The 10,394-nt window shown below is 47.6% G+C and overlaps 1 protein-coding gene across 1 annotated transcript; it reads right to left on the reverse strand.

Annotated features, from left to right (window-relative positions):
• Positions 1 to 1,210: 1,210 nt before the first annotated feature.
• On the reverse strand, positions 1,211 to 2,705 carry LOC123403862 (E3 ubiquitin-protein ligase PUB23-like). Its single transcript, XM_045097780.1, has one exon. It carries the CDS (start codon positions 2,603 to 2,605, stop codon positions 1,343 to 1,345), a length of 1,263 nt encoding a protein of 420 aa, XP_044953715.1. The 5' UTR covers positions 2,606 to 2,705; the 3' UTR covers positions 1,211 to 1,342.
• Between the last annotated feature and the right edge of the window lie 7,689 nt (positions 2,706 to 10,394).

A 10,394-nucleotide genomic window follows, 5' to 3' on the forward strand; every position in this document is an offset into this window, starting at 1 on the left:
GTGCTCGTCGTTGCTGCCACCGATGACCTCATCCCTTCAACCGCCTGCACAATTATACGGTGAAGCGGGCCTCTGGAACTGAAAGCCCGCTCTTTGAGATCATGCACCGAGAGAAGGGCGATTAGGTTTTTGGTAAGTGTCTCCTACGCGTCTTTTCACAACCGTTCGTCTACGTTCACTACTTCATCTACCTCTTCATCGTCTTCATCATCATCAAGTCACCAAAGTTGAGAAACTCGTTGTCGAAAAGCTCTTTGTTGGGAAGAAGCCAGTCGCCGCTGCCGCGCGACTGTGAACTGATCAATTGGAGGGTATAACTCGTTTATTCCTTTCCCGTTTGTCATTGTTTTTAAAATTTACCTTGCTTGTTGTCCGCGTAACCGAATATACTACTCCCTCTGTTTCAAAATAAGTGTCGTGGATTTAATGTAACTTTATAGTAAATCAGCGACATTTATTTTGAAACGGAGAGAGTATTTGCGTAGTACCTGCTTGCTTGGGTTGATACAAGTACAAGCTAAATACTATCAAACGCCATACTTATGAGTTATTTTTGGATTAAATTAATCAAAAATTGTTAATATAGTCAATAATTTGTGCCGCGAAGCTAAAGAAATTTCCTTGTGAAAGTGAGAATCTATTTATGAATTGGCTTTCATCTTTCCAGAGTAAGTCATCGCGAGGTAACACTATCTGGCACGTGTGAAGTATGTTGGACCATCTAGAAAACATGCAAATGCATGTTTTCGACATCAGCCTTATAAGTTATGATTCTCTATCTGTTATATTTCTTTCATCTTGGTTTATAAGTTATTTTAAGTTGTGCACCACGATTAAGACGAAGACGAAAATAAGAAAAAATATTACTAGTATTGATTTGCTAATGAATACTACTGCATGTTGTGCTAGTTAGTCTCAAGTCATTAAAAATATAAACGTTCCACGTTTCTTATTGATTGATTGATTTATTCATGTCAAAAAACAAAAAATGAAGTGAAAGTTAATGTATCGTCCCTTAGTGTTTTGAGATTATTTAGTTTTCGTAAGACAACTTATAAACCGAGACGGAAATAGTATTTGTGTTATGCATTCATGTTAACTTCTGTGACATATCACAAAAAGGAACAAAGGACGCAAAAAATCTGATAACACGGCAATCCAAGAGATATATCCAAGAAGCCTGTCTCGCCTGTTTTTTATTTTTATTTTGTAAATAGGAACTAGTATTTACAATCAATTAAACAGTGTCAATGTTTGATGACAGTTTGTGTAGATAATTACAGCGAGAAACTAAAAGAGAGCAATGGGCTCTTCTCTTCTAGCGATATTCAGCGTGACGAAATCAACAAGGGTAATGCGCCTTGAGGTGCACTTGTAAGCATGGCGAGTCCTTCCAAACCCTAGCGTGCATCTTGAGCAGCTCCTTGGCCTTGGCCCTGGCCCGCTCGCCGGCATCCACCTGTAGAACCAGCAGCAGCTTGGCGACCACCCCGACGGCCAGCATCTCCTGCAGCACGGCCGGCGTCGGCGAGTGCCTAGCCACGGCGTGCAGAGCGCGCACCGCGCTCTCGGTGGTGGTCGGTGACACCCGCATAGCCTTCTTGGCCACGACGGCCAGCCCTGCCGGGTGCGCCACAAGGTCCGACCGCCCCTCCGCACAGCCGCAGAGGTGGTCGATGGCCACCACCGCCAGCTCGGTGGGGTGCCGGCCGCCTTCGTCGAGGAGCAGCTCCACCAGCACAGTCACCGCGCCGGCCTCGACGGCCTTGACACGGTTGCGGCCCCACGGACATAGCCGGCACAGCACGTTCAGCGCCGCCTTCACCGCCTTGGCGGACACCCTGTCAGACACCACGCGTACCACCTCCTGCACCAGCTCGGTTCTCACCGTCATCAGCCTCGCCGGCTCCATGACCGACACCATCGCCTTCAGCAGGATGATGCCGTAACAGCGGGACCGGTAGCTCGGTCGCCGCAGCATGCACACCAGGGTGTCCAGGAAGTCTACGTTTTTCTCGAGGATCCGGAGCAGGCTCTTCTTGGACGGCTTGAGCGAGCAGATGACGCTGAGCGCGTCCTCCTCCGGCGAGCTCGTGGACGTCGGGGAATCCAGCGAAAGTTCTAGCAAATCTTGAGCCGACTTGGACGTGGTGGCATGGTTCGTGACGACGGAGACGAGGAACTCGACGGCGCCGGGCGTGGCCTCGACGCAGCGCCTGTTGCGATCGCTCTCGGCGACGATGGCCTTGATCTCGCGGAGCGCGGCCAGCTCCTGCTGCCGGCCGGCACCGTGACCCTCTTGGACGATCTCGGCGACGCGGCTGGTGTCGAGGGGCGGGCGCGGGGTGGGGAAGCGCTCGACGGCGTGGAGGGAGCACCAGGCCTGGGTGAGGCGGCGGAGCGTGTGGTTGGGCGTGGCATCCCGGTCGGCCTCCGCAATCTTCTGCTGCGTGACGGGGCAGGTGGCGTGGCCGTCGGAGATCCAGCGCTCGATGCTGGTGCGGTCGTAGGTGATGCCGGTGGCGAGCGTGACGGGGTCCCGCATGATCTCCAGCGAGATCGGGCACAGGAAGTACGGCGGCACCTCCACCGTCGGCCCCTCCATGGCCGTAGGTCGCGAAGGATTGCTCGTGAAATGGATCTGGTGGAGAGCAGAGCGAATGAAGAAGACGCTGACCGAGTTGGTGGATGGAGTTGAACACAAATCGAATGGGAGGGGGAGTGGGTGCGCGCGCGTTTTATAGGAAGTGGATCACGCGAAGAAGTCCACGCGTGTTAGCAAGAGATTAGAGGAGATTAATTGCGTGGGTTGGGTTGGGTCGGATTGACTTGCGGGGTCGGTGTTGAGCTGGCTCCATGTTTTGACTTTGTGAATTCATCTTGCTCGGTCCTTTCTGCTGTTCGACTCCGTTGCTCTTGAAAGATTCCGTTTCTGTGGGTATGAAACACCGTTGAAGTTTAGCCGCTGCGTAGATTGGTTGAAGGGTAATTTTCGCCACCTCCGTGGTTTTAGAGTATCTACAACCAGACCCTTATATTCGTTTCGAACGTTGGACAGCCGATCAATCAGCGTACGGCCAGAGAAAATCTACCCAAATGGAATGCACTAAGAGCAAGCTGCTGGCTATAAGCCACTGCCATGTCATCTATAGCCCATCTTATAGCTAACATGTACAATACTTCATTGTAAAAGTATACTACTTCTACATTATATGGTCCACCTTTCATATTAACAAAATGCCTAGGAGCACGTGCTAGAGCTGGCTCTTAGCTAAGAGGCCGCTTACCTTCTCTCTCCTCTTCTCTTTCCTCTAACTAAATAAAAATAGAGAAGTGCTAGATTTACGGACGGAAGCTACGGAAAGTAACTTACGGACTCAGCTGTCCATGTTTTACTGGAAACTTGGGGCACCAGGGCCCACCCTTGAAATCAGCGGGGCAGAGGGATTGGCTAAGCGGCAGCAATCCGTAAGTTTCATCCGTATCTTGCCCGTAAGTGTAGCATTTTTGATAAAAATATATTAGTTTATTCCTCATAGCTAGCTGACTCAGCTCTATTGTACTTGCTCTAAATGGGCCTCAAATGTCCGGATTAACCGACACCCATCATATCTATCTTAAATATGGAGCGGATATAGAAAGTTCGGCGCTCCTAGACCCTCTCGGGCCACGACGGACCCCACGAAATATCCCAATCCAAAAACCCTAGACATCCGACAGTTCAGTCTCCGTCCACTCCATTTCCAATCCCGGCACTCTGAACCGATGGCCGGCGACGGAAGCAGCTCCGACTGATCGAACGTCAATGTGGAGGAGGTGGCCCTCCGCATCGTGTTGCGTCGGTCGTTGTAGGACCAAGGCGGCCTCAACAGCGGTGGATCTCCATCCCCCGGGCCCATCACACACCGATGAAGCGTCAACGACGTCGCAAACCCTTCCCATGAGGCGCGTAGCTCCGGCTGCTCCTGCTCCGGATGGTCCTCTCCAGGTCGGGTACGCCGCCCACAGTCATCATTTATAATGTGCCATAGTGCCATCATGTTTGGTAGCAGAAACTTTTGTTAACATAATACACATGCAAACGTTTATATACACGCGGCGTACACTCATCCCTATAGACACACACATGCACACCCTATTTTTATGAGCACCATCGAAAGACTGAACCAGCATATATCTTGAGATTTACGAAATTGTCGTAGACACCTAATCGACGACGGAAACGTCTCTTTCCATTGAATGAGCATCATCGAAAATTTTAAAATAAATTCAGAAATAAGTACGAACAACAGGACTTGAACCCTGATGGACTGAGGATAATACAGTCTCTCTAACCATTCAACCATAAATTGATTGTAATTCATTTTGTAACCACCAATTCGGTTGGTCCGTTGTAATTCGGAATGCAAGGTGTTCCAGTTAAAAAAAGAAAGATCCAAATTAAACTAGTGCGTAGAGCAATGTCAAAAAAGAAAAAACCAGTGCGTAGAGTTTATGTCAACGTGTTACGTACATAGGAATGTGTTTTCTGTTAAGAGAAAGACGCCTCCATTTGTGTGGCCCAAAATCAAGTGAGTAACTTAACCAAAACCACATGTCATTGTATACCATGGGCTTACCTGTGGGCGCCCGACGAAGATGACGATGCCACGGCGGTGGACCAGTCGTGCTGTTCATGCCGCAGCCGACAACGAAGTGCCGGATCGATGGCGTATACGTGTGTTAAAACATTTTTTCTGCATATATTATACTGAGAGCACCACGCATCCACCAACAGATGTCTATTAAACATCGATCAACACAATAACCGTTGGATCTCCGGGTGCGCAAACATCGGCAGCCATCCGATCCGAGCGCGCAGTCAACCGATCTAAAGGCTGGCACGTGACTCGATCGCCTTCCTTAACACATTAATTCTTAAAACAACAAATCATTTGCGGAAACAATCGCTTTGTTTCGGACTCTGATAGAGCTGCAGACGGACATTGATTTTTTTTGCTACAAAGATTTAATACGGAATGACCAACAGATTAAGCTGACAACGTTTGCAACAAGTATATTGTTGCATTCGGATGATTGCAACAGGGATCATGTTGCGAAACTTTTGCAACGATGTTGTTGCATGGATTTTTGTGCAACAAAGCTAACATTGCAGATTTTCTTTTAACTTCATATTGTTGTTTCGAAAAGTGTTCTGCAATATAACTAATGTTATATATTTTTTCTTACAACAATAAAGATGTTGCATGAAAAAATCCAAATCTAATCGCTTGCCCTCACAATTAAGCGTGTCCCGAAACACCTCTACTTATATCCAGTATGAGAAATGTCTGTCCTAAAAGACAAACGGCCGCGCGTAATCGGTCGATAGAAGATAATCATTTTCATACTTATTTCGTTCCAAAGTAACTGTTCCAAGTTTAATATAACTTTGTACTAGATACATTTATCTTGGACAGAGGTAAGAAAAAGAAAGCTACTCCTACTACTCTTCCGCGCCGCAGCCGCAATCGGAGCATTCAAGGTTCAAGTGGAAGCTACCGCTGACCGACAGGGCCTTGCTTGCATGCATGCATGCATGGATGGTGGCGCCACCAATCATCTGGAGCACTCACCATCATCGCCATCACTCACGGCAGCTTCCGGCGGCACGCGACCGGGGCCCGCATGTCGGCGCGGTTTGACCGCCCCGTCGTTTTCTTCAACGCACGCGCGCGCGCTCGATCGTAAACTATTTTCCACGTGCTGTTTTTATATGCAAACGAATTCGGCGCATGCGCACCAGCCACTACTCCTTGTATGCGCCAGCCTTTGTATATTTCGTCACGTGCCGTGCGTGCATGCATGCATGCATGTTCCCTTCTCCGGTTTCCGTGACGTTGAAAGGTTCTCCAAACCGATCGCCAGCCGTGATCGAATCACAGAAAAGACCCAGCATATTTTGGTAGTACGTTAATTTTGTTTTTGAGGAACCAGCAGGAGTTCTGCCTTTTTATATAAAAACGAAGAATTGACCAGTTAATTTTGATAGTGTGTTATTGCCATTGTATGTGACCAACTGAGTCGAGGGCCGCCGCCCGCTCGCCCCGACGCCGCCGCCCCGCCGCCCACTCGCCCCGACGCCGCCGCCCCGCCGCCCGCCCGCCCAGCCGCCGCCCGCCCCGACGCCGCCCGCCCCGACGCCGCCCGGCCGCCGCCTCGTCTCCCTAGTTCATCTGCAGGTTCGCTAGTTCATCTGCAGGTTCATATTTTCTGCTGGCTGGTTATATTGATTGGCACATCTAATTATTCATTGTCCCATATATATCCTGGTATGCTACCTACGTCTCAGCTTGATCGAGTACTGCATTAGGGCTGTTGAATTTTTGCTAACACATGTAGCAAACTGTGATCGGTGCACTCACTCATACATCCATTGCAAGTTAATAATCAATTCTTGCACATGATAATATTTCTAGTTTGCTGTTGACAATTAGGCTGATGATGATTCATATTGACTGCAGGTTACCGCGCCATGGCTGATGAGGATCCCCGCGTCCGAGGTGACCGTACCATGGCTGATGAGGAGGACGAGCAGATGCCTTTTTTCTCTCAGTTCTCATCCGCCGGTGGAAATCTCGGGAGGGGAATGGGTTTCGGGCGTTCCTTGGATCTCAACAGCAACGTCGACGATTTCCCGAAATTGGGCTCGTACCAGCAACTCCTCTTCGACCAGTCGGCTAGTCATGGCCTTCCTCCGATCGGACCTGGTCGTGGTAGGCCCATGCCCCAGGGCGGAGGAGGTCGCAGCCGGTCTCTGAACATCGGAGGTCGAGCCGGCTCTCACCTGCGTCCGTTCGTCGCCCCGGCCGTAGCTGCCGTTGAGGGGGGCGTCATAGGCCGTGGGAGGACCGTGTCGCAGGTCACCGGGCGCGGTGTAGGTCGAGCCAATGCGTCCTCATCTGTCGGCACTAGAGGAAAAACTGCGGGGAAGCAACGTGTGTCGTCAACTGCTGCGTCTTCAGAAGATGTCGACGAGAATGAAGGCTTTGAAGATGAAGATGACAACAATGGTTTTGGAGAGGTAACTTTTTAAATTGTGTATATAGGTCTTTTTTTGTATCAGCGTTAAAATTCATCTTTTTTTTGTGCTAGCTAATTGTGTGAACTTGTTATTTTTGGTTTGAAATGTCTACTTGTTATTTATGTTTGAATTGTGTACTTGTTATTTTTGTTTAGAAAACCATTGCAAAGGCCGATTGGACAGACGCGCATATTACTTTATTTTGTAACATCGCCTGTGAGGAAGCTAGGGATGGGCACTGTGTGAATGATGTTTGGACAAGTAGAGCATACAATAACATGAAGAAAAAAAATTTATCAGCGTGTGGGCCTCCTGCATAGTACCAAGCAATTCAAAAATTGCATTGCTAGACTGAAGAGCTACTATACTGCTTGGATGTGGTTGGGGCAGCAAACTGGTTGTGGCCGAACTGGAGATGGAGCTATAACCGCATCAAATGAGTGGTGGAAAAAAATAATTAAGGTACATACATTATTTTTCAAATTACATCTGAATTGCTCACACTTGTTTACATTATTCAGCCTTGTACTAATTATCTAACTAATGATGCAGGAGAGACCAGATGTCAGAAAATTCAAGGGTGGCAATCCTGAGTATTTGGATATGCTAATAGAGCTATTTCAAGGTGTGGCAGTTGATGGATCATCAGCTTATGTGCCCTTAGATGAAGATGATGAAGAGGAATATGATGTTGCCGATGATGGACATGAGGAGAGTCCAATGAGCACCACGAGCAAGAAGAAGGGGAGCAGCGGCGGTGAACAGTCAGCTTCAAGCCCAGGAAAGAAACACAAGAGCCCAATGGTGAAACTAATGACAGGGCTCATCAATACTATTAACAGTGATAACACTTCTGACATGATCACTGAATATGCAAACAAAAGGCAGGAAGCAAAGGACAAGGCAAGAGAGAAGAAATCAAACAACACTAAGGAATCCATTACTCATTGTCAATTGTTGGCAGTTAAATGTGGTGCAGAAGAAACAAGTGTTGAGTACTTCATGGCGACTCAACTTTTTGCAGATGAGGCAAACAGAGTCATATTTGAGAACATTTCAACTAATGAGGCTAGGCTGACTTGGTTGAAGAGGTGGTGCATGATGAAGAAGTTGTACTAGTGTACTAGTTATCTTGATTGTCCTTTTTAATAGAACTATGTAATGGACCTGTGTTGTGTGACCTTGTTAAATGACCATTCCATGTTCAAGTGTTTAATTTGCACGTACTAATGTTTTCAAGTTCCAGAGGTGGTGCATGATGAATAAGTTGTACTAATGTTTGCATGTTTCAGGATGATGACAACAATGTTGATGGAATAAGCAGTGATGATGGGAGCAGCAGTGATGACGAAGCACTGATGTTGTTCATGCACCAAAAAAGAAAGAGAAGAATGATGCAGATGGCCTGCATGATTGGTATGTACCACTTGGACTCATACTGTAACAAAGGACCTAGAAGAGTACCAATAGAGTCTGGGCATTGGGTTTTGACAACACTACACAACGAAACGGCCTGTTACAACATGTTTAGAATGCACAGACCAGTGTTTGAGAAATTGCATAGTGTGCTTGTTGATTCCTATGGTTTGAAGTCCACTAAAAGAATGTCATCAGTTGAGTCTCTAGGCCTGTTTCTATGGATAGTAGGTTCCCCTCAATCTGTAAGACAAGCAAAAAACAGATTTGTTAGGTCATTGGAGACAATTGTAAGGAAGTTTGATAAGGTTTTGGCATGTCTGATCAAGCTTGCAAAAGACATCATCAGGCCAATAGATCGTCAATTTAGGACTGTGCATTTAAAATTAAGATCTAGAAAGTATGCACCGTTTATGGATAATTGCATTGGTGCAATAGATGGTACACACATACAAGTTGTGGTACCAGTTGCCACTGCTGCCCAGCATAGGAATAGACATAAGGAGAAGAGTCAGAATGTGATGTGTGTGTGTGACTTTGATATGAGATTTACATTTGTCCTAGCTGGTTGGCCAGGATCAGTGCATGACATGAGGGTCTTCAATGATGCCCGATCCAGATTTGGTGACAAGTTTCCAAAACCTCCACCTAATAAGTTCTATCTTGTCGACTCAGGGTACCCAAATAGACCGGGTTATCTTTCACCATACAAGGGTTTAACTTATCATTTCCAGGAGTACCGTGATGGCACAATGCCTAGAGGAAAAAAGGAACACTTCAATTTCACCCATTCTTCACTTAGAAATGTCATCGAGAGGTGTTTTGGAGTGCTGAAGAACAAGTGGAGGATTTTGTTTCACTTGCCTAGTTATCCACAACAGAAACAAAGCAAAATAATTGTGGCTTGCATTGCACTGCACAATTTTATTAGACAAAGCCAACTCGCCGATATAGATTTCGACTTGTGTGATCAAGATGAAAATTATGTACCATTGTCTATGCCAACGACTACAACAAATGATTCAACAAATGAGATGGACAGTGCTGCTATGAATCAATTCAGAGCTTGGGTCGCTGATGGGTTGTGGTCCTTGAAACAACAATGATATGAAGAAGTGTTCTTCGCTTCTGTAATTTCTGTTATCTCGGTTGTTATGTACTCTGTCTTATTTTGGTTCTTATGAACAAGTGTTAATTCGTTTGTATGAACAAGTGTTATGAACAATTATTATTTCGGTTGTCACTATTCTGCAATTCATTTGTATGAACAAGGGTTATGTGAACAAGTGTATTTTATTAGGTGCAACATGGACTTATAAGCCCCTGTAAACAAACAGGTAGGGACTCGGGACTTATAAGTCCATGTAAACAAACAGGTAGGGCCTTATGACTTATAAGTTGGGACTTAAAAAAGTCCTAGGACTTATGAAACAAACAGGGCCTAAGGCCCTGTTTGTTTACATGGACTTATAAGTCCCGAGTCCCCACTGTTTGTTTATAGGGACTTATAAGTCCATGTTGCACCTAATAATACACTTGTTCACATGGATCGTCATCAGCCAACGCGTACGACACACAGGATAAGCACCGCTGCAACGAGGCTCAGGAAAGGGCTTGTCCGGCGATTGGAGGCACCGTTGCAACGAACCGAGGCAGAACAAACCGAGGCGGGGCGGCGAACCGAGGCAGAACGAACCGAGGCGGGGCGGCGACGGTGCGGCAACCGGAGCGAGAGGCGGGGCGGCGACCGGAGCGAGAGGCGGGGCGGCGACGGGGCGGCGACCGGAGCGAGGGGCGGGGCGGCGATGGGGCGGCGACGGGGCGAGAGGCGGGGCGGCGGCGGCGATTGGACCGAGAGGCGGGGCGGCGTGCGGGGAACGAGCCTGGAGCGACGCGGGGTAGGTCCGGCCCGGGA

Source organism: Hordeum vulgare, chromosome 6H, assembly GCF_904849725.1.
Source record: "Hordeum vulgare subsp. vulgare chromosome 6H, MorexV3_pseudomolecules_assembly, whole genome shotgun sequence".
Classification (NCBI taxonomy): Eukaryota; Viridiplantae; Streptophyta; class Magnoliopsida; order Poales; family Poaceae; genus Hordeum; species Hordeum vulgare.

Excerpts from the sequence above, each read along its gene's own strand:
- LOC123403862 (XM_045097780.1), bottom strand. The coding sequence starts at position 2,605 with ATGGAGGGGCCGACGGTGGAGGTGCCGCCGTACTTCCTGTGCCCGATC.